The sequence below is a fragment of the Hemicordylus capensis genome, chromosome 16 (genome assembly GCF_027244095.1).
Source record: "Hemicordylus capensis ecotype Gifberg chromosome 16, rHemCap1.1.pri, whole genome shotgun sequence".
NCBI lineage: Eukaryota > Metazoa > Chordata > Lepidosauria > Squamata > Cordylidae > Hemicordylus > Hemicordylus capensis.
Genome location: NC_069672.1, coordinates 16,516,462 through 16,540,873, shown reverse-complemented (window position 1 = coordinate 16,540,873; position 24,412 = coordinate 16,516,462). Strand labels below are relative to the sequence as shown.

General features: G+C 47.1%; 1 protein-coding gene across 6 annotated transcripts in view; it reads left to right on the top strand.

Moving 5' to 3' along the window:
- The window catches only part of LOC128338321 (protein-arginine deiminase type-1-like), a 54,293-nt gene that overhangs the window by 2,613 nt on the left and 27,268 nt on the right, over positions 1-24,412 (top strand). For 3 of the 6 annotated variants that reach the window (XM_053280552.1, XM_053280550.1, XM_053280551.1), the window contains 17 exons: positions 602-873; positions 1,899-2,006; positions 7,432-7,612; positions 8,821-8,893; positions 9,030-9,091; positions 9,607-9,724; positions 10,046-10,171; positions 10,516-10,694; positions 11,701-11,804; positions 12,379-12,502; positions 13,541-13,648; positions 13,740-13,891; positions 15,049-15,193; positions 15,588-15,681; positions 15,780-15,859; positions 18,068-18,193; positions 19,242-20,277. In XM_053280552.1, the coding sequence (XP_053136527.1) occupies positions 1,912-2,006; positions 7,432-7,612; positions 8,821-8,893; positions 9,030-9,091; positions 9,607-9,724; positions 10,046-10,171; positions 10,516-10,694; positions 11,701-11,804; positions 12,379-12,502; positions 13,541-13,648; positions 13,740-13,891; positions 15,049-15,193; positions 15,588-15,681; positions 15,780-15,859; positions 18,068-18,193; positions 19,242-19,475 (2,001 nt within the window). In that variant the 5' untranslated portion in view covers positions 602-873; positions 1,899-1,911 and the 3' untranslated portion in view covers positions 19,476-20,277. Of the gene's footprint in view, positions 1-601; positions 874-1,898; positions 2,007-7,431; positions 7,613-8,820; positions 8,894-9,029; positions 9,092-9,606; positions 9,725-10,045; positions 10,172-10,515; positions 10,695-11,700; positions 11,805-12,378; positions 12,503-13,540; positions 13,649-13,739; positions 13,892-15,048; positions 15,194-15,587; positions 15,682-15,779; positions 15,860-18,067; positions 18,194-19,241; positions 20,278-24,412 lie in introns of those variants that run through there. The other 3 variants (XM_053280558.1, XM_053280557.1, XM_053280555.1) reach the window with 2 other exon arrangements.

Genomic DNA, 24,412 nt, shown 5'->3' with positions numbered 1-24,412 from the left:
TAGGTCTATCGCTGGCTATTGATCCTGATGGCCACGTAGAACCTCCATGTCCAGCAGCAGTCTATCTCCGAATTCCAGTTGTTGGGAGAGGCAACAGCAGCAGAGGCTTGTTGCCTCTACAGCCTGTGGGCTTCTGGGCTTCACCAGGATAATGGACCTTTTAGACTAATCCAGCAGGGCTCCTATGATTTTTTTTTTTTAAAGTTTGCCCCAATCATAACACCTGTTTGTCTGGCGATGACAGAGCTGTGACTCTTGCTCCATCAGATGGCAAAATCCTCCATTTGACCTCGAAACCGTGCCTCCTGTCAGCGGCTCATCCTGAGGTCATCCAAAAGGGGAGAGGCTGCTCTGAGTCAAAGCTTTACATTGGCTGGAGTGAGTCCACTAAGTGTCCCTCTGGGGACCAGGTCCTAAAAGGCGGAGCAGGTTATCCAAAGGGAAAGTTACAAGCTTTTAAAGACGACTAGGAGTTTAATGGCTAACATGGTTAACCTTAAAATGAGGGTGGTGTGGCTAGACCCCTTTTTTGCAGATTCTGGCCGATAAAAGCTCCTGTTACAGTTTTATTATTTTATAACCCATTTTATTTCCATCACAGAACTCAGGATGACATATGGAGTCCCCCATCCGGACAAGCACCCTTCTGGACAGTGACCAGACCAAGACCTGCTTAGCGTCAGCAAAAGTATGGGACCATCGCTCAGAGGAAGAGCATCTGCTTTGCATGCAGAAGGTCCCAGCTTCAGTCCGTAGTATCTCCTGAAAGACTTCTGCTTGAAAATCTTGGAGAAGCTGCTACCAGTCAGAGTAGCCAGTACTGAGCTAGATGGACCAAGGGTCTGACTCGGCATAAGGCAGCTTCCTTCCTGTGTAAGTAGCTGTATGCAATTCAGAGAGGTCCCTGAGTAGGCCTGGAACCTCTGTTTCAGATATGGTGATAGTAACTTTTTAACTGGCACATGCAATTTAATGTAACCTTCCTCCAAAAAATGCATTTCAGTTTTTTTTACCTCTTAATGGCTCTATGTTGCTTTGAGAACTCCCTGAAGCCAAAAGGGTAACACACACATTTTGCAAACAAGTGAAACTCTTGCAATCTGAGATGACAGTACTGGTGCTGCCGTGGCAGCTGACCCAAACACCTCTCAGAGTGTTCGCAAAGAAGGAAGCAGAAAACGACAACTACAACAAATATTTATATACCCCTTTTCAACAAAAGTTCCCAAAGTGGTTTACATCAATATAAATAAATCAAGATGGCTCCCTGTCCCCAAAGGGCTCACCATCTAAAAAAGAAACCTAAGATAGACCTCAGCAACAGCCACGGGAGGGATGCTGTGCTGGGGACGGATAGGGCCAGGTGCTCTCTTCCTGCTCAATAAAGAGAATCGCTACTTTTAAAAGGTGCCTCTTTGCCTGGTTAGCAGGGGAGCAAAGGAAAAGAAGCCAAACTGCTGGGATTTCTTTCTCCGGGTTGTGTGCAGCCATCCGGCACTTGTCCTCTTTCTTAGCTAAACATCATATCTGATCGCATCCTGAGTAATTTGCCCAGAACACATGAATAGCTAAATTATAGTATTTCTCCCCTAGAAGGAGACCAGCCCTTTCCGAGTCCTCCCCTGAGGATCTGACACCTTTGCACACCCAAGTGTTCAAACCCGGGGCTGAGTTTTTGGGGAGCGTGGTCACCTCCTCCTTCCCACCCCAACTATATAAGATGCAGGCTGTACTTGAACACAAGTAGACCGTGTCTCCAGTTATACCCGAGGGAGACAGAGGGAGAACAAGGAGGAGGAGGAGGACGACAACAACACATGTCTTTTGAGCAAGTAATGCTGGTTCAGCCATAAAACAGGACAATCCAGGCACTTCACACAGGTGTTAATTTTGTCCAGGTTCTCTGCAGCAATGACAGCCAAGCAGAGAGTCATCCGGGTGTCTACCGAGCAGCCGACCTACGCGGTCACCGTGCTGGGGACGGAAATCTCTATAGACGTAAATGGGTGAGTGATGGCCTTTTCAGAGAATCGGTGCCCTGGGGTGGTTAAGAAACAGGGGCGACATGCTGTGCAGTCCTGGGATCAGGGGTGCCATTAAGGGGTAGCCCTTGGGGCACAGGCCCCCAGTGAATGGCTCGGAGCCCCCTCCCTGCTCTTCCGCGACCTCTCTGCTGCGGGAGCACATGCAAACCACATGGGAGAGAGCCCAAGTTGGCACTCCCTAGCTCCCTGCCACTTGCAGAGGTGTTGTCTGATAATAACAGAGACTTTGAAAAACAGACCGAGTTTAATTATCAAGGGGGGGGCAGATCTTTTAAGTACCAAGCAATGCTCACATTTAAAATGTGAGCGCTAAGCAAAGGGAGGTGTGAATTTCTGAAGGAGAACAAATTGAGCTTTTATCTTTAAAACCCAAAGAGGGGACAGGGGAATTTATAGTTGAATATTGGACATGCAAAGACTTGATGCAAACGGCACACACCCCTGGGAACAAGGTGCTATTTTGGTCCACTGTGACAGCAGCCTGCAATCTTGGAATGAGTAATGTATCGAGAACTGGACTATGCAAGGGAAAGAAGATGTCCTTCTGCCATAGTGACATCGTGAAAGCAGCTCCAAAACCTAGATCCATTCCTCATGCCATTAGGAGTGTTTCTGACCCCGCTGGAGTTTTCCCAGACAGCAGGATTTACTGCAGGTTTACTGCGAGTTCAAAGTTGCCCCCCAAAATGATGCAAAAAGTTGATTTTTTTAAAACCCCAGATATGAATTGGGCTACACTCTACATGCAGTGAAAAACCTGAATTGTGTGTGAAGTACTTCTCGAGAGCTCACAGGGACTTCGGGATATATTTGGCTGATATGTGAATGCACCCTGCCCATTCCGGAGGAGATGCAAACTAAAAGCTGGGTGTGAAAAACTTCCTGGGGCTGGCGTGCTTGTGTGAAAGGCAAGAATACAGTTTAAAATGTGTTTGGGTTGGTTTTCTAAAACTGATTGAAGGCCATGCAGAGAACCAGTTTTACAATTGCATTCCAATCTTCCTGCTTTTTCTTTTCTGCAAAGAAGTGGTTTCCATCTGAAGGGCATTTTTTGTCCTTCATCTACCTTTTATCCCCAGAATCTTGTATATATTTGGGAGTCAGGGAGTTACTAGATACTTTAAAGATCCAGGGTCCGAGCCCACAGCCCCCCCCCCTGATAATTAAACTCAATCACCCCCCCCACAAGAATAACTACATATGGTGTTTTTAAAGTCTCTCATATTATTACCCAGCACCTATAAAAATGGATCCAGCAGAGAGCTTGGACGCTTTCCAGATTAGACCCTGCAACGGGGTCATGACGAATCTCTGAAGTGTGCTTCCACACTTCCTGCATGGTGACACTGCAGCCCCTACGCCGACAGCAGGGTGGCATTAATATTTCCAGTGCCTTGTTTCGAATTTGATTGCTGCGATATAGGCTATGACGTCGTATATCCAGTATTAAAAAGTTGCTGGGGTTTTTTGGGGTGGGTGGGTTAGTTTTTGCAAGACTGCTCTCCCTGCTATTTACTTTTCAAATGCGATTTGCCTGGACTGAAACATTTTGTTGCTGTTGAGCGGCTAATCTGGAAAGCACCCAGGTGAGGCTAGGAGCTCTCTCCCTCCACTACTAACTACTCCACTCCCTCACTCCCTCTACACTTCCCTTCTGGAAGAGATTATGAGATTTGGGGCTCGGAGCCATCCTTTGAAGGCCCATGCCCCATGGGTCACGCCCTAATGACACCCTTGAAAATTTAACCTTTCTACCCTCGATGGAAGTGTCAAGGTCACTATGAAGGTGTCTTCTGTTTAAGAAGTTGGGACATGGTCCCACTGTATTTCTTACTCTCCCAACAAAGGATTCCACTGCAGTCTGCAGAGCTCATGGTCTCATTCCTCAGAACCCCTGTATCCACCCACCATATGCAGCACACAGTAGACCGACAGAAGAGGGAAGAGGCCCATATTCTTATATAATATTACATTCGGGGGCTTCCTAAGGACGAAGTGGGGCAAAATTATACATTGTCTGCATTGGAATAAATAACTTTTTTGGCTGGTAAAATTATCTGTAAACCTGCCGGCCTTCCGCAATATTTTACAGTATTTATCAACTCCATTCACATTATCAGGGTCATCTTTCTGAGTCAGTGAACAATATATGTAGGGATTTCCTCTAATGCAAACAAAAAACAGTTTTCCTCCTTCCTTAGGTGGTAGCACCCGACCTGCCTTTCTTTCTTTATATGACAACTATATGCAATAATGTCATTTTAACCTAGAGGTGTGACACTCCCCTTACAGGTGGATTCAGCAGGGCAGAACAGTTTCTGCTAAAGGAGAGGCTCAGATACAGTTCATATTTGTTTTATATCTAAATGAATCCATATTGCATTGACTGATGATGGTGAGAATTTGGCAGAAGAGCAGTGATAGGGGATAAAGTATTTTAGATTATGAAGAGCATGGCGTTGAATTTATGGTTTGCACCTTCAAGGTTATAGACCCTTATGGACACATTCAGAGGTCCTGTGGCACTTTAAAGATGAAGAGATTGTGGCAGAAGCATTTGTGGGCCAAAGACCACTTTGTCAGGTGCACTAAGGGGTTTTCTCAGTCAGAAGAGAGAGAGCGAGACTGAAAGGAGAGAAAGTGGACCACGGCCAGAGTGTGGCAGTGTAATGGGCCAGTGACAATTCTGTACCTTTTGCACTCCATGGCCTTTTAGCCACACAGCTGACAAGTGGGCTCTAGTCCGTGAAAGCTGACACCTCAATAAACCGGTTCGTCTTTAAGATGCTATAAGAATCTTTGTTTTTATTGCAGCTAGCCACTCTTCAGTAATCTGACACATTAAAGGATGTATTTGAAATCTGGGTGTTTTTTTTTTTTTAAATCCATCTATTATGCAAGTCATGGTTTGCTTGTATAGTTCTGCTTGAGGAAGAGTTGTTGACTTGAAATGCATTTGGCCTCAAGAGGTTGGTCGCATCCGCACATAATGGGGAACCAGAGTGGCAGAGGCCTGAGGTTTCCTTACCATTACGTCTGAACTCTTGCAACTCTGATCCTGTCCCTTCTGCAACCCAAGGCTTTGCTCCGGAGACTCCAATTTGATCCCTCAGTTTGTAGTGAGTTTTGCTGTTCAAAACCGAGGGCTCATGGATCCTCTGTTGCATCCGAATGCAGCACTGGAGGCTGCATTCGGCCGGACTGGAGTTGAGGGAGGAAGCTGTTCCCTCTCTCCCTCCATGATTGGCCGTGCTGGCTGTCCTTCAAGCCAGAAGGAAGCCCGCACAGCCAGATCCTCCTCCTCTCTCCAGCCTCGCGGGCTACAGAAAGGACACTCTCCTTGTCGTCTGAATGTGGACAGGAGAGTGGGGGTGGGCCACGTGGTTCCACGTGACTTGTGAATGCATCCTTCGTTTCTTTCTTGTGCACTGTTTCCTCAGTTTGCTGGGGAAACTATACCTTTCAAAATAGATTCCTCACCACTGGACCTACCAAACTGCCTTCTACAGAGACAGACCCCTGTCCCATCTAGCTGAGTATTGTCAACACTGACTGCCAGCAGCTCTCCGAGGTTTCAGGCAAGGGTCTTTCCCAGCCCTAACTGGAGATGCTGTCAGGGACTAAACTTGGGACCTTCTGCACACAAAGCAGACACTCGACCAATGAGCTACAGATGGATCCCATGAAGAGTATGCTCCATTCATCTTAGAGAAGCCATCTCTTCTCTGCAACAGCTCAAATCACAACCCAGTTTGGTAGCCTTTGGTACCAGTAGCGGTCATTCTGGTTGTTGCATTATGGCAAAGCAATGATTTCGGAAACACTGACCTATGTTTTGGTCGTCTTTAGTTCGGCCTTTGAGAGGTGGGTTTAAAATGGGTGTGGGGTAATCTTAATATGATTCAGTAATTTACATTTACATCTAGTGGGCTCTTTATTCTACAGGTTTTACCATTTTAGTACTGTGCAGTCACCTAGTCGAACCCTCGGGTGGGAATTAGACGTTTAAAGATGCCTGTTCCGTGTGCACAGAGCACAGCATTACAATCCGTATTCTTATTTGGGCCTATAAGTGAGTGAGTTTCCCCCCCTCTTTTCGCCACTCATCCAAACATGACCAGCTCCAGGAACTGTGGTTAATGGGTGTACTACTACAGATCATAAATCCAGCAGAACCCAACCACAAGAGAAGAAGCTATTACATGGGTTTATGGCTGGATTTATCACCTCTCTTTCTCTCCCCTTTTAAATTCTGCATGCTGACAGATTAATATCTCTCTTTACAAGCTGCTGCAAGGCACTGACAGAGCAAGGCAGAAGGATCATGGGGTCGGAGAGAAGGCAAAAAGGAGACAATAATCCTAACCCACATCTTCCCCCCTTTCCCTTCCCTTCCCTTCCTGCCAGACCAATTTGATGGAAATATATCACCTTCGACAGACGCGTGGGAGCTACATATCCCATCTTTCATTTGCCAAATCATCTGGAGTGAAATACTGAACATAGCAGAAGCAGCATCGTGATCTAGGCAGCCCCATTATATGTTTGCACTGCACTTAAGCAGCAGCAGGGTGACCTTAATCAGCCTTTTTTGGCATACACAATAAAAACCCAAGGGCAGTTCCCACAATCGGCATTAAAGCAGGGGAAGCCGCCTTCCCTAATTGGGGAGCGGTGCATACTCCCGGTTGCCAGTTGTGCATGAGTTAAAAACAAGGCTGATTGATTGATTGATTAAGTGCCGTCAAGTCGATGTCGACTCTGAGCGACCACATAGGGAGATTCTCTCCAGGATGAACTGTCTTCAACTTGGCCTTTGAGGTCTCTCAGTGGTACATTCATTGCTAGTGTCATGGGAGCAAGCATGAATGGTCCCCTTTGCTAAGTAGTGTCTGCCCTGGTTTGCATTTGGATGGGCCACTACATGTGTGAGCACTGTAAGGTATTCCCCTTATGGGATGGGTCCTCTCTGGGAAGAGCACCTGCCTGCTTGCATGCCTAAGATTCCAAGTTGCCTCCTGGGCAGCATCTCCAAAGAGGACTGAGAGAGACTCCTGCCTGCAACCTTGGAGACAATACTGAACTGGATGGACCAATGGTATGACTTGGTTAAAAGAGCAAGACTTTTAATAATCAGCTTTTTAAAAAGAAATTATATACCACCTAACTCCACAGGCTCTAGGTGGTTCAGAAAAATGATTTAATTTCAGAGTAAAATCAGAATGAAACTGAGGGTCTCATAACCAGTAATAAAAGTTGGGGAATATGATAGGCTGGCTAATTCACTGAAGCGTCTGTTGCCAGATCCAAAACTATTCTTCCTCTAGTTCTGCAGGAAGGTATGATAAAACTGAATACTTCCTCTGACTGTGTCATTTGGCCCTAGATTCATCCCAAGAGGGGCTACATCCTTTGACGTCCGCGGAACCTCTGGTCTCCGAGTCTACGTAATCTACAACCCAAAACTGGTCACAAAACCAATTGGGGCAGTTAGATGGCCGCTCAACTCTGAGGTGGAGGTCATAGTGGCCTCGAATGACCCCAGCAGTGTCGTCAATGACAACAAGGTGAGTGGGCAATCATGGGACGCCTTGAAGGGCCGTGTGGTCTTTCCCAAAAGAAAGGGAGGAATACCCAGTAGGGGCTCCACAGTATTATGTGTTGCAACTACCAGACTCCTTATCTTCTGTGCAGTTTCTCTCTGCCAAAATAACAGCAGCTTCTGCAGAGTAAATTGTTCTTCTGTCTGTGAGATAAAAGGGAGGCACGGATGGGGGAGACTGCCTTTGTGGAAGTGTTTTATGTCCAGAGTGATTTGGGAGCTCAGCATGGGAGGATGATAATGCATTCTGAAGACAAACAGCATAACACAAGGCTGGAGGAACTGTGTATGTTTGGGCAAGAGCAGAACCAGGCAACCGGAGACCCACGGACAGGCGCCTGGCCCAGCAAAGCTACTTCCTGGCTTACACAGTTTCATCCTGATTCCTAGTAGAAACTCACCTGTGGGCTGGTTGGCCCACAGGTCAATCACAAGGCCGGGCATCTTATATTCTCTACCCTGGCCTAGGGTAGGATAAAAAGGTATCTTATTGAAGAGAGTGCTGGTAACCCGAATCCCTTCGTCAACAGCCACCTTTGTCAGAAGGTTGCCCTGAGAAAGGTGATGGGTCAAGGCCGGTGTTCCCTCTAACAGGGATTCCCAGATGTTGTTGACTACAACTCCCATAATCCCCAAGCAAAAGCTATTGCAGCTGGGAATGCTGGGAGTTTTAGTCAACAGCATCTGGGGATCCCTCTTAGAGGGAACACTGGTCAAGACTCTAAATCTCATCCTCTGAAGTGGCCTCCTAGACGATCCTCTTCTTCAGCCCCTTTTCCCTAACGTCTGCCCCCAGGTTGGCCGTTAGGAAGCAGGATAGCCCCCAGGTGCTGATCGCTATTGGTCTAGCCCAGGGCTCCACAACTTGCCCCCTCCAGCTGTTGGACTAAAACTCCCATCATCCTTGATCACTGGCCTGCTGTGGATGATGGGAGTTGTAGTCCAAAACCAGCAAGCGGAGTGGGTGGCGTCAAAGTTGTGCAACCCTGGGATAGCCTCTCTACATTTTGGCCACTGTTGGTTTTCCAATCCCCTTCCAGACAGGAACAAATAAAGATAAAGATAAATAAAATAAGCCTTACATGATTTAAGTTTCACATGTTTCAGTGATACCTTAGATATACCAGATTTGAGGTGTGGTGGGGAGTGACCAGGCACTCTCTCTTCCTGCAGGTTAGAGTTTCCTATTATGGCCCAACGGGGGAGACCCTCATAGCAAATGCTTGGTTGTATCTCACTTGTATGGGTAAGTAGCAACCCAAGAAGTCTCACACAGCTTTGGGTTCTTGGTTCCTTATCCCTTGCCATTCTAGTCCTGCTCCAGCAGCTAATCTGGAAAGCGTCCCAGAGATACTAACAGTTTGATTTTGTCAATGTCTTAGCTATTTCTCTGGATGCTGATACCAGCCGAACTGGAGTGGTAGAAAGCACTGCAAACAACAAGGTAAGAATGTTTTGGGTTTTTTGTAGATTATTCCTACTGGGAGATTCTCGGGGGCTGAGGCAATTTGAGATATCCATGGAAGCAGCAGTGAGGCTGTGCCTGGCTCTTTGCACAGCGGATGTTGCCAGAAGACAAGATGTCATCAGGAGGGGAGAGCTGGCTTTGTGGTGTTGAGCATGAATTGCCCCTTTTGCTAAGCAGGTTCTGCCTCCTTGGCTTGCATCTGGATAGTTGGATGTGAACACTGTAAGATATCCCCCTGAGGGGCTGCAGCCGTAGCTCAGTGGAAGATCATCTGCATACTGGCATGCAGAAGTTCCTAGGTCCAATCTCTGGAAGCATCTTCAGGTGGGGCTGGGAGAGATTCCTGCCTGAAATTTTGGAGAGCTGCTACCAGTCAGTGTCGGCCATACTGAGCTAGATGGGCCCAGGGCCTGACTCGGTATCCGGCAGCTTCCTGTGGAGGAGAGAAACGCCAACTCGTGGGCTCTCTTCTTCCTCACTTTCCCCAACAGACAAAATGGACGTGGGGCCCACATGGAGAAGGAGCCATTTTGCTGGTGAACTGTGACAGGGACGGCCCGAGCTCTGGGAACTTGGACAATGCGTATCCATCTGTCCGCTCCTACGAAGGTACTCACTGGGGCATACACTCAGTCACTGGGGGCATGGTTTGTAGGCAGGAACAAAAAGTTGCCTCATGCCATTCCTGGGTGGGGAGCAGTGTTCCCTCTAACAGGGATTCCCAGGTGTTGTTGACTACAACTCCCAGAATCCCCAGCCAAAGGCCACTGCAGCTGGGGATGCTGGGAGTTGTAGTCAACAACATCTGGGAATCCCAGTTAGAGAAAACAGTGGGGGGGGAGCTGGAAATACAGAGCTTTGGGGCTGGGGAGGCCACCCTTTTATGGGACATGGTTTCAGAAGCCAGCCTTTGTCTCTTCTCTTTCCAAGACCTGCAAGACATGTCCCTGATGATCCTGAGCACCCAGGGACCTGCCGGGGTCTTCGACAGCCACAAGCTGCTCCTTCATATCTCCATGTTTGATGCAGGCAAAGTCAGGGTTTTCCACGTCAACGGTGAGTCATCTGAGCTAGGATATCTCCCCTGCCCTCTGGCCTTGGAGGGAATGGACACATATGCGTGAACGTATAGACAAAACACTTGTGGGTTTTATTGCCTCTCAAGGATGCAGCACCATTCCCGTCTTTAACCAGCACTGACTTCTGCTGCATATATCCTTCTCCATTTGAAGTGCCTAAGAGAGTTCTTAGGCTACCTTCCACCTCTGCAAGGAATGGTGCAGATTTAGTGAACCATCCAGGAGATGTTCTAAGGTGGGGCATTTGTAGGTTCTATGCTCCCCCCCACATCTGCCAAGAGACACTGCCAACACTGTGGCATGCACTCCATTTTGCTGCAGGCAACACATCCCTCTCCAGCTATGAGCACGTGCTGGGCTCAGACAAGCTCTCCTACGCAGTGAAACGCAGTGATGGGAAAGCGCGGCATTCCTTCTTTGTGGAGGGGCTGGCATTCCCAGACGCTGACTTCGCAGGGCTGGTTTCCTTGAACGCCACCCTTCTGGAGCAACCCAGTCAGGTACGACCCCAGGGAGGATGTGGGGGGAAGTGGGAGGAGAGCCGGTCTCGCGGTAGTGAGCGGGAATGGGTTCGCCTTGGCTTGCATTTGGATGGGTGGCTACTTGTGAGAGCTTTCCACTGTAAGGTATTCCCTTCAAGGGATAGGGCCCTAGATCGGAATGCAGAAGGTTCCAGGTTCAGCCCTGGGCAGCATCTCCAGGTAGGGCTGGGAAAGACCTCTGCCCAAAACCCTGGAGAAGCCGCTGCCAGTCAGAGCAGACAGGACTGAGCTAGATGGGCCAAGGTATGACTCAGTATAAAGCAGCTTCCTCTGTTCCTATGAGATTCTTTGTGGCCGTGTTCAGTGAGCTCTGGCAGAGATGGCTAATTATAGGCGATGCAAGACCATAGCTTGGTGAAGGCTCCAGGTTCCGCCCTTGGCTTTTGCAATTGGAAAGACCTTGGTCTGCCAATCAGAGTACACAATACAGGGCCAGATGGACTCAAGAGGCAGCTCTGCGTGCTCAATACTCTAGTCCTGGGGGGATCCTCAAACTTGGGTCCCCAGATGTTGTTGGACTACAACTCTCATCATCCCCTGCCTCTGTCCATTGTGGTCATGCATGATGGGAACTGTAGTCCAACAACATCTGGGGACTGCTGCTACTTAAATTTACATACCGCTTTTCAACAAAAGTCTCCAAAGCAGTTTGCACAGAAAAAATAAATAAATGAAGGGTTCCATGTCCCCAACAGGCTCACGATCTAATAAGGTAGATACTAGCAGCAGCCACCAGAAGGCTAGGGTTGGCTTGGGCCAATTGCTCCCCCCCGCTAGATATAAGAGAATCTCCACTTTAAAAGGTGCTGTTTTACTCAGCTAACAAGGACCCCAGTTTGAGGGGGGAAAACCCGCCCGACTTCTCCATAGGCGTCTCCCTTCTCACATTTCTCAGTCTGAGAGTGCAGGCACAAAAATAAAGATCTACTAACTTACTTCCCTCCCCTCTGCTTGCTTCTCACAGGATTTACCAGCCACCCCAGTTTTCACGGACACTGTGGTTTTCCGGGTGGCTCCCTGGCTGATGACCCCCAACACACTGAAGCCTGTAGAAATGTTTGTCTGCAGGTAAAAACACAAAAAACCAAGGGCTTAGTTTTTTGGGTGGGTGGGTGCAGGAGCTGTTTTGGGGTGCTAAAGCTAGTGTCCAGACAGTTTGCGTTCTGCTGGTGCTGGATATCGCTTCCAAGGACGGCAGCTCTAAACTGGATTAAAGACTCTACCTATTAGCCAAGGCGCAGTTTATGTGGGGTGGCATAACCCAGATCTCTTCTCCTGCCTCCTTGCTTGGAGGTCAACAACTGGCAGGGACCAGAAGAGGCTGCCTCCAACGCATACTCTAACCCTAATTGTCCCTTTGCATGAGTTTTAATTATAAACTGCTTTAGCAGCCTTGTTTTGGGAAAAAGAAAAAAAAAGCAGGGAACAAATAGAACAAATGAATACAGAAATGAGGTCCCAGCTTCCTCCTCAGGGCTCAGTGATCCTGGTCATCTCTTTAACCAGGATCACCATGACTGTGTGGACACAGCTTCATTTGGAACTGGTTCAGATTTGCAGTCAAGACCCAATGCCTTCCAAACTGAGCCGAGGTGTCCCTCATATCTATACAACCTTGTCTGCTTCTTCGTTTTCTTTCCAGCATTGTGAGAGGCCAAAACACCAACCAGAAGTTTTTGGAAGCCATAAAAATACTTGCAAAGGAAGCCAATTGTAAACTGACAATTTGCCCAGAAGTAGAAAACCGGGGTGACCGCTGGATCCAGGTATCCCCCTTGGGGTCGTGGGGCACGGAAGAAACACTGTGGGGCAGAAGCTTATCTCTAGTTGTTGCTTTAGAATATTCCACGTAACTATTCAGCAGGAAAAGGCAATCTGTTCACCACGGTTAGGTGCACAGCATATGAGTTAGTTACTACCTGGTGAATGGTTGTAATTACCCCTTTTTAAAATGTGCACACACACCCCACACACTCACAACAAAACAACACACGTAAGCATGGTGGGAATTTATGTCTAATGGCGCAGCGGGGAAATGACTTTATTAGCAAGCCAGAGGTTGCTGGTTTGATTCCCTGAACACCTATATAAGGCAGCAGCCTTATAATTGGAAAACAATGCCACCAAGTCATGAGTGAGCTTTTGAGCTCTTCAAAACTTCAGCCTGAAGAAGGGATCTGGAGAACACAAAAGCTTGCTCATGATTTTGAAGAGGAGGAGTTCTGAAGGATCCCAAAGCCTGCTTATGACTTTGAGGGGTTGTAGTTGTTTCTTATACAGGATGGTATGGTGTGTCTGTGTGTGGCTTTTGTGCAAAGACATTGTCCTTGTGCTCACCCTTTCATAGCACATAGGAAGCTGCCACATACTGAGTCAGACCATTGGTCTTTCTAGCTCAGTATTGTCTTCACAGACTGGCAGTGGCTTCTCCAAGGTTGCAGGCAGGAATCTCTCTCAGCCCTCTCTTGGAGTTGCCACCAGGGATGGAACTTGGAACCTTCTGCTCTTCCCAGAGCGGCTCCATCCCCTGAGGGGAAGATCTTCCAGTGCTCACATTTCTGGTCTCCCATTCATATGCAACCAGGGCAGACCCTGCTTAGCTAAGGGGACAAGTCATGCTTGCTGCCACCAGACCACCTCTCCTCTCTTTCATCAAAGGGAAACCAACCCTATAAACAAGCCACCCTCAGAAGTTCCTACTGCTTGAGGAAAAGTGGGGCAAGCCACCAGCCCCTTTTGAAAACACACATATATGGGGTATATTTTAATTGTTGCACTCTAATGCACATTCCCCCCACCAACAGGACGAGATGGAGTTTGGTTATGTGGAGGCCCCGCACAAGTCTTTCCCTGTTGTCTTTGACTCCCCCCGAAACAGAGGCCTCAAGGAGTTCCCCTTTAAGATGATTTTGGTAAGCTCAGCTCTTGGTATAGTCTTGGTTGCATGATCGATTACCAATTGTTGCTCGTATGCAACTTTCTGCTCTCTTGTTCCCTTCTAAGGGCCCTGATTTTGGGTATGTGACCCGAGAGCCCAAGAATGGCCGCATCTCCAGCCTGGATTCTTTTGGGAACTTAGACATCAGCCCTCCGGTGACAGTCAAAGGGAAGGAGTATCCTCTGGGGCGGATCCTCATCGGGAGCAGTTTCCCTGGGTGAGCCCCCGATCTGGGGGAGCCGGCCGAGTGAAGGTTGCAAAGCCAGCATGGTGTAGTGGTTAGAGTGCTGGACTAGGACCGGGGAGTCCCGAGTTCAAATCCCCATTCAGCCATGATACTTGCTTGGCGACTCTTGGGCCAGCCACTTAACTCTCAGCCTAACCTACTTCACAGGGTTGTTGTGAGGAGAAACTTAAGTATGTAGTACACTGCTCTGGGCTCCTTGGAGGAAGAGTGGGATATAAAATGTTTTTTTAAAAGACAACAAAAAAGGCAGGGATACCCCAAGAACTGAGAAATGTGTACAGAGTCCAGGTAGCCAGCACATGGACGAGCCTATGCAATCTCGGGTTTCTGGCTCTCCATGTACGCTGGAAGCTCAAAACTGCTCCCAAGACACATGGAATGAAAGCAGGTGGTACAGAAGAAGCCTGGCTGAAATGAATCAACCTGGTTCACCTGGTCAGTGTTTGGATGGGAATCCATCTCAAAGCAACATAGAAGAAAGGCAGGATATGAACGTTGTATAAATAAAACCAACAAGAGCCTATTCTTAACCGGGGACGATCTGAGTTCTCACAGGCCACGCTATTGAGCAATTTTTGGAAGGGCGGTATAGAAAATCAATCAATCAATCAATCAAACAAACAATATTCTCTGGACAGCAGCCCAGAGTCTAGAACTGCCTGGGATGCAGGTGTGTGTGATTAGTCTCCATGATAAAGTGGTAAAGGTAAAGTGTGTTGTCAAGTTGATTTTGGCTCCTGGATCCCACAGAGCCTTGTGGTTTTCTTTGGTAGAATACAGCAGGGGTTGACCATTGCCATCTCCTACTCCGTATGAGATGATGCCTTTCAGCATCTTCCTATCTCGCTGCTGCCTGATGGGAAACGTACCAGCAGGGATTCGAACCAGCAACCTCCTGCTTGTTAGTCAAGCATTTCCCCGCTGCTCCACTTAAGGTGACGATAAAGTGGTACCCCCTAGCAAGAAGGGCATCACACAGTTTGGAAAGCATGCATTCAGCCATAGGTTGCATGCTCATATCCATACCTCTGCATGGATGATGCTGTCAATCATGTGAGAAGCTGCTCTCAGTTTCAAAAGTTGGGCGTCGTCTCATTTCACCTTTCTCTCCTTCTCTCAACTTTTAGGTCCGGCACCAGGAGAATGGCGAAAGTTGTCCGCGACTTCCTCTATGCGCAGAAAGTTCAGTCCCCTGTGGAACTTTATTCTGACTGGCTCACTGTGGGGCATGTGGACGAGTTCCTGACCTTCGTCCCAGCTCCTGACCGGAAGGTACTGATCCACGGGGCAAATGATTCAACCATTCTTCCTTTCCTATAATGCTTCATGTTTCATTAGCTCTAGTCTGGGGAATGGAGGCTTTTACCCATCTACCTTGCCATTTCCCCTAGCAGTGGCTAATGGCACACACGTCCCCCATCCCGTTGCTCTGTAAGGCCTTCCTCTCACTGCTCTTCACAAAAAGCACACTAGTTGTCAACCTTCTGGGACTGATGCACCAGCTTAAGCAGTTAGAATGTTTGTGGACATTCAGCGACATCACAGCAAATTCCCCAATGCTGGGGCCGGAGTGGATAAGACTCGAGAAAGCAGGCAACAATACAAGATTATACAGCATTAATCACATTCTGTGTCCCGCTCACCGGCTTCATCCGTCTCCATGCAGGGTTTCCGACTGCTACTAGCCAGCCCCCTGGCCTGTCTGAAGCTGTTCAAAGAGAAGCAAAAAGAAGGTTATGGAGGCGCTGCCCTGTTTGAAGGTGAGCCCCAGGAAGTTTTCTCCCACCCGGGTTGCCCAAGCATTGCCTCCTCCACCCTGGCCAGCAAAGCTTACTTGTTAAACTTATTTCCCTTGCAGGCCTCGGGAGAGTGGGGAGGATTACTCTCGATGAGATCCTCGCAGATGAATATTTGCGCAGCGACAGCAGATACGTGCAGGTAAAAAGATACCCGACGACAATCATTTTCTGGTGCGTGCATCAGCAGAGATTTCCTCCTTAGCAGCTTCTTAACAAGCATTTGAGGGCAGCCAGCCCCACAGGCACTCCTGAGGAGGAATAGCCATGTGTCATCGGCAATGGAGAACAGGGGAGTGGTCACATGCTAGCCGCCATCTGGGTAGAGCAATGACAGCCAACCCACACTGGGTACCCAGCATGGCAGTGAGTGGGGGAAATGGATGCCCAATGCCATCCTACCCAGACTGGGGCTGGCACGCCACCACTCCCCCCCTCTTTGTCGACATTTATGCGCAGGGCTTGCAGCCTGGCTGGATGCTCGTCACTCCCACTCAACTGTCAGTCATGGCAGCATTGCCCAAGCAAGGCCCACTCCAGCCCATTTCCTTTGAAGGAAATGGGCCATTTCCATTGTGGGGGCTATCTTATCTTACCCTGGAATATTTCGCCGCCACTTCCCTAGACAGCTGGGCTGCATTGCCCAACTCGTTTCAAAGAGTTTTCAGGATCTCTTGTTTAGCAATTTCCTTTCCAAATGACTCGCATGCAGCACCGGCCTCTCTTTCTGACTAGGAAAGTACGTCTTCCATAATCTTTCAAAAGAAATTCAGAATTTCATATTACTGGCTGATCGCCAAGCCGAGCTAGGAAGCCGTGTTCGCTAGTTGCTTCCAGACCCCATCACCTTAATTTCTACCAAGTCAGAAACATAAGGACCGTTCACACGACCCGGACTGACACTGTATTTACCTGAATCAAAGACTAGGTTCCCACCCACCAGCAAAGCTTTTTGATGTTAGAAAGTGGGAGGTCCATTGACTGATTGTTGGGTCTGTGTGAAGCTTCAGCGGAAGGGAAGGATAGAAGAACAGAACAACATCGTTCTGTTGACATTCCTCAAAGCAAATCTTCATCTTCTGCTGCCTTGTCCCCAAGAATGTTAAAAGTCAAAGGAGTTAGGAGAGGAGGAAGAAGCCAAGCCATACGTGTTAGACAGCAATTAAATGACTTCTTGTGTCCCTCTATGTGATGCTAAGAAGAAATATGTTTAAAGTAACAGCAAAAGGGGTACATGTTTGAGGCAAGTTAATCAATACATTTGACTAAGGCAGAACAATAGGTGACATCATGACGAGCATCCTGAGGTAAGGGATTGCCTGAGAGCAAGTTAATTGTGTCTTCACAAACACTGAGAGACAATGCTACCTTCACAATTCAATTAACAGAGGCAGTCAAAAGAGTTAATCATTAGTTGGCTGAGGCCTTGGATCAATGTTTGGGTCCAGTCCATTAACTTTGGCCATGCTGGCCATAATGGTGGCGCAGCGGGGAAATGCTTGACAAACGAGCAGAAGGTCGCTGGTTCGAATCCCCGCTTCTACTATATTGGGCAGCAGCGATATAGGAAGCTTCTGAAAGGCATCATCTCACACTATGCGGGAGGAGACAATGGTCAACCCCTCCTATATTCTACCCAAGACAACTACAGGGTTCTGTGGGCGCCAGGAGTCGACACTGACTCGATGGCACATTTTACTTAGTGAACAATCACTTGGTTTGATGTGGATTAAAGGCACTCCCTATTTACCCTATATAATATTTTAGAGCCCTTTTTAAGAGAAGTCCCACGCCTCTTTTGTAATCTTGTGGGAGCTATCTTGAGGTAAAGAGGACTGTGTGCTAATTTATTGGCTTAACTGAGCTTAAATATAGTCAAGGGAGGGTGTTGACATGGGCCTAAGCCTGCTATTCTGACGTAAAATTACCTTCCAGTGAAACTGATGAATCCGGTGACGCAGGTGAAACATTGCCATTTTATTTTTAACCTCATGGAGACTGAATTCCAGAGTGGTTGTGACTAACTTTAACTTGCCAAAACTGAGGTAACCCTGAGGTAAAATAATGTTCAGGTAATTCGGAGGCCTGGCTCACACAACCATTTGAATCTAGGTTTAATATGGGTTACCGACATAAGCGTGATTGTGAGAACCCACTCCAAGGTGGGGACCTCCGGTTCATCTCGGGCCATAAACCACCTTGGCCTGGGTTCACACAATCACTCTAATGTTGGTAACCCACATGGGATGCAGTTGGCGATCCTGAGCTAAAACCTGTAGCAGGGTGCATGGAAAGCGCTCTTGGCTTGAGGGAAATAACGTCGCATTGGAAACGTCCTTCTTTCTCCCAGAGCTGCATTGACTGGAACCGGAATATTCTGAAGCGGGAACTGGGCCTCAGCGAACGCGACATCGTTGACATCCCGCAACTGTTTACTCTAGAACATTCCTCAGCGACCGCGTTGTTTCCGGACATGGTGAGGCAGCCACTCATCCTCTTAGACATTTAGGCAGGGGCATTTAACACAATTCAGGGTTCCTTGGGGACCACCATCCTCATGACGACTGTTCTTTCTATTATGTATTATGCTATTTACACAATTTATTATAATAATTAATAATTATTATTTATTAATAATAATAATTTATTTATTATTGCTATTAATTAATGATATTTATTATTATTATTTCTTGTTTACACAGTTAGACAGGTGTTATTGACTGGTTTGTTTTATCCAGACATTGAGTCCTTCTCAAGGACCTGGGATGGCTGAATTTTATTATCAATATTGTTGTTATTATTATAGATATCATCGCAAATATTATTATTATTACTACTACTACTACTACTACATGAAAATACTGTCCCATCCAAACAGCTCTGGGCGGTGCACAACAACAAAAATAAAACCCACAAATCAGTCCTTTAAAAACAATCCTTACAGAACAATTTAAAAACAACACAACACCATTAACAATTAAAACATTTAAAACAGTTTAAAAACCCTGGAAGGCCATTCAAATAAACCATTAAAATGGCTCCCTGTCCCCAAAGGGCTCACAATCTAAAAAATTAAACACAGGACAGACACCAGCAGCAGTCACTGGAGGGATGATGTGCTGGGGATGGATAGGGTCAGTCGCTCCCCCCGCTGCTCAATCAAAACTTTTTAAAGCTGCTTCTTTTGTTATAGGTGTTTCCCAGAATATGGGAAACACCTCTATTGGGCAGCAGAGATATAGGAAGGTGCTGAAAGGCATAATCTCACATAGTGTGGATGGAGGCAATGGTCAACCCCAGAAAACCACACGACTCTGTGGTCGGAGTTGACAGGACACCAACTCAAGGGCACAACTTTACCTTTACCTTTACCTTTCTTTTGTTCAGTTAGCAGGGATAGCTCCAGGATAGCCCCGGAGTCTCTAGGATTTTTAAAAAGCAGTTCAGCAGCAAGGAAACCTTTGTTGGGTCAGGCAGGGTGGAACGTTAACCAACCCTGACCATCACTTTCCTGCTCCCTGAAGGTAAACATGCTTGTGTTGGGAAAACGTCTGGGCATCCCGAAACCATTTGGCCCCATCATTCACGGCCGGTGCTGCCTGGAAGAGGAGGTTTGTCGCCTCTTAGAGCCGCTGGGCCTGACCTGCACCTTCATTGACGACTTTTTCTCTTACCACGTGCTGTCAGGAGAAGTCCACTGTGGCACCAACGTCTGCCGGGAGCCCTTCTCCTTCCACTGGTGGAACATCCTCCCCTGAGCCGGGACGTCTGTCTTTTTCTGAAACTCTCGCTTAATTTCCTCAGCACTTTGAGGGCGGGAAACAAGGCGTCTTGCCTGGGAGATCTTGCAAGAAGAGGGTAAGAACGCGTATCAACAACAAATCCCCACTCACCCAACATTCTCTCTCAGCCCTTGGACGTTAATACTGAGGGGGCAATTTGGAACTGCAACCCATGGAAATGCAGACTAACTCAACTCTGCAAAAACAATGAAGTGGTTTTCCTGGGACATGTGTGTGTGTTTCACTGCGAAATGAGGGATCTTTGGTTCCGCAGAGGGGGCTCAGAGGTTTAAAGAGGCAATTCTGGCCCTCTTCACATGTTAGGTTCATCCCATGCACAGTGTGCACAAGTAGTTTTTCACACATTATGTTCAGCTCACAGACAGTCATAGAGTTCTTATCTGTACCCTGCATTTTTGGTGGCCTGTGCAGCAGGTTCACTTTAAAAATGAACGCATGTACAGTCATTCATACAAACACATGCACAGACAGCGGCATGCACCATACAAGGTAACGTCTAAAATAGGATGCCTACATATTCTTTATTAGAAAAAAAAAAAATCCCATTGGACTCAGTAAGGGCTTATTTCTGAAGAAACACTGTTGTTAGTTATGTTTCTATTCCGTCTTTCCAAGGAGCTCTACAAATTCCCCTCTCCTGCCCGTTTTATCCTCATAACAACCCTGCGAGGTCGGTTAGGCTGAGAGAGTTGCATAAAATGAAGCTGTCTCTCTTTTCTATGCAGCTTTAAGGAATTAGGGATGTCTGCTCTATGTACCAAAAAATAAACACATTTCCAAAGCATTCTAAAAAGGGCAGCCAGATTAATTTCCAAAAAGACAGATGCTTGAAGTCATGTCCGTCTGGGAACTATACCTTCCATCCCAGAAGCTTTGTCCACCCCAAAGGTACGCAAGCTGATTCTAAGTGCTCATGAGGAAGAACTCTGCACATGCTCAGAAGTACTATCATTGTGAGGAATGAGAACCTCAGTTCAAGCCTCAGGATTAGAATAGTCTGAGGGGGCAGAAGTGGACACCACAGAGGTCTCTCTGGTGGTCTTTAAACAAGTCCTATAGCCCAATTCTGGTGATGAGGAATATTAAATTAACAAGGGAAGGACAAAAGTGAACCAGCTGTAAATGTTCAAAGGAAGAACATTCCTTGCCTGACTCATCCCCTTAGCTAAGCAGGATTCATCCTGGTTGCATATGAATGGGAGACTTGATGTGTGAGCACTGTTAGATATTCCCCTTAGGGGATGGGGCCGCTCTGGGAAAATCAATAGGTTCTAAGTTCCCTTCCTGGCAGCATCTCCAAAATAGGGCTGAGAGAGATTCCTGCCTGCAACCTTGGAGAAGCTGCTGCCAGTCTGTGAAGACAATACTAAGCTAGATGGACCCATGGTCTGACTCAGTATATGGCAGCTTCCTATGTTCCAAAGGTCCTAAATCAGAGACAGATGAAGAGACGAAGCTGTCACAACAGAAACAGAGAGGTTGATACTGCCATTTCTCGAAAGAGGGAATGGATTTCTTTCTGGTGACACAATTTTTCAGTTTTTCAGGAAAAGGAAGTCCTAGTTTGATTGTTTCATAAATATTGGAAAGATGCACTCTGTTTTCTAACAAATGTGAGCCATTTGTTTCTCATAACTGGCCAAACCCCACATGTACTATTCCCCACAAACACTTGACAGAGTGCCCCCTGCAAGGACTATTAGGAAGGTCTGAAGTGAATCATGCAGGGCCAGGCTACAACGTCTGGAGCTTTTTAATTTAGAAAAAAGATGACTGAGGGTGACATGACATGGTGGTCTCCAAAGAGTGGAGCACCCCCACTGCCACAACATCCTAATCTAAGTCCATCATACAGCCAGATAAGAAGGTGGTAGCGATTCAGATTCATAGAATCAGCATGTTGCTGATATTGTTTGTTTGCTTTGTGCCCAATCTAATTGATAGACCTGATATTTCCAATGCCGGTTTTATTGCTATGATTATTTTCTTCTTGCTTGCATTCTCGGGTCTTGTGAGTCTAGGCTTAATTGCACAGCGCTTCCGGGAGGCCGGGTGTGGGTCAGTATGGCTCACGTCCCTGGAGCGGCAGACATGTTCATCTGCATAGATCTCCATCTTTGATAATGGGGAATTAGGCAAGCCTTGAGCCCTGGCGTCAGCTCTGCCAGAGGCAATTTGTTACTGATGTTAACTTATCTAAGGAAAGCCCTGAGGAGCTGAAAAGGGGCGGGCAAGGTCAGAGCAAGCCACATCCTTTGTGTCTTATCTTTTCTATAGCACTTTTGCATGTGCAGAGTACCTTATAGCTCTTATCTGCTTGGATTGATTGATTTATTGATTAGATCAATTGATTAGATTTATTAGACTGATCAATTGATTAGATTGATTAGATTAGAGTTGATGCCGACTCTTAGTAACCACATAGATAGATTTTCTCCAGGATGATCTGTCTTCAACTTGGCCTTTAAGATCTCTCAGTGGTGCTTTCATTGCTGTTGTAATCTCTAGTCCATCCACCTTAGGAACATAGGAACATAGGAAACTGCCATATTTTGAGTCAGACCATTGGTCCATCTAGCTTAGTATTGTCTTCACAGACTGGCAGCGGCTTCTCCAAGGTTGCAGGAGACCTTGCTGCTGGTCGGCCTCTTCTTCTCTTTCCTTCAACTTTCCCCAGCATTATGGACTTCTCAAGAGACCTGGATCTTCGCATAATGTGTCCAAAGTATGATAGTTTGAGCCTTGAGTGAAAATTCAGGATTGATTTGTTCTATGATACATTGGTTTGTTTTCCTGGCTGTCCATGTTATCCACAAGACACTTCTCCAGCTCCAAAATTCAGCTTTCACATCCATAGAGTGTCATGGGGAAAACCACTGTCCAAACGATTCTAATCTTTGTAGGTATAGACACGCCATGGCATCTAAACATCCTTTCCAAGGCCTTCATTGCAACCCTACCAAGTGCTAGTCTGCGGCGTATTTCTTGACTGCTGGATCCTTTACTGTTGACAGTCAATCCTAAAAGGCTGAAGCTATCCACCACTTCAATGTCTTCATTGTCAATTCCAAGGCTGGTTGCTGTACCAGTTGTCATTAATTTAGTCGTAGTCCCATTTTTTCACTGGGCTCCTTGACTTTCATTACTAGAGCTTGCAGATCATCCGCATGCTCAGCTATCAGAGTGGTGTCATCAGCGTAGCGCAGGTTATTGATGTTTCTTCCTCCAACTTTAAAGCCACGTTCATCCTCTTCCAATCCAGCTTCTCTCAGTATATGTTCAGCATACAAATTGAATAAATCAGGAGAGAGTATACAGCCTTGTCCTGCTCCTTTGCTGATCTGGAACCAGTCCATTTCACCATGTTCCGTCTGGACTGTGGCTTCCTGTCTTGTGTATAGGTTTCTCATGAGAAAAATGAGATGTTCTGGGAGGCCCTTTTTCCTAAGGTTATTCCACAACTTGACATGGTCGATGCAATCGAAGGCTTTTCTGTAGTCAATAAAGCACATATTGACTTCTTTTTGGTATTCTTTGGCTTTCCCAATTTACATCCCAGTTTACATCCCAGTTACATCATCCCAGTTACATCATCTTTACCTTGTCCAACCTGAGATTTCCCCCCTAGATGTCTGTTGCCCAGTTGTCAAACATTTTCTATCCAAGTGTGTTCAAAAGCCATGGACACTGAACACACATTAGATTAAATTAACAATCAGACACTTGCCAATTAGCCTGTGCTGCATTAATCATGCTTGATTTGTTTGCATGCTCTGAGATGACTCCAGCTAAAGTTAGTGGTGAGACCGAGCGCTGAAATCCTATGTATACGTTTCCTGGGCATACGTTCCATGGAACACAGTGGACTTACTTCTTGGTAAACATGCATAGGATTGGACATCAAACTGAAAGCCATAGAACTTCGATTACATCAAACTTGTTTTGTGGATTTCAAAGGGGCATATGGCTGACTTCAGCTGGATTGGGGTCATGACAGGAAGTTGCCTGATACTGAGTCAGACCATTGGTCCAGCTAGTTCAGTATTGCCTGCACTGACTGGCAGCAGCTCTCCAAGGTTTCAGGTGGGCGCCTTTCCCAGCCTTGCCTGGAGATACTGCCAAGGATTGAACCTGGGACCTTCTGCATGCAAAGCAGATGGAGCTGCGGCCCCATCCCCTACATGATGCTTGTCACCTTTCTGCCATGGGGTAGCTGTTCTCAGTCTCTCTGTAGCAGTAAATACCAGCCTGTAGTGGTTACCCAGGGTTGGGATCTAACCCTTGCCAATATATAGGGAAAACTGTTTCTCTTGGCTCCATTTTGACATCATTTACTTTCCAGTGTGATCTTGGTTTTCAAATACTTGGAAAGAAAGGGGATGGCCAAGTGGAAGTGGTGAAGGAGATGGTATGGGGGTATTGGTATAGGGAGGAGAGCTGGTCTTGTGGTAGCAAGCGTGAATGGTCCCCTTAGCTAAGCAGGGTCTGCCCTGGTTTGCATTTGAATGGGAGACTACATGTGAGCACTGAGAGATATTCCCCTCAGGGATGGGGCCGCTCTGGGAAGAGCCCCTGCTTGCTTGCATGCAGAAGGTTTCAAGCAGCATCTCCAAGATAGGGCTGAGAGAGACTCCTGCCTGCATCCTTGGAGAAGCCGCTGCCAGTCTGGGTAGATGATACTGAGCTGGATGGAGCAAGGGTCTGACTCGGTAGAAGGCAGCTAAGCTTCCTATGTTCCTGTCAGAGGTTTCACAGCTTTCCTCATGTGTCCCTTTGAGCAGAAACTTCCAGACAGGTAGCTGTAGAAGTTATTCTGAGACTTGTGTCCAGAAAGTTGAGTGGCAGGCTGCCCAGAGAAGCGCAGAGCCTTTTCAGACAAGTGTACAAGAAGT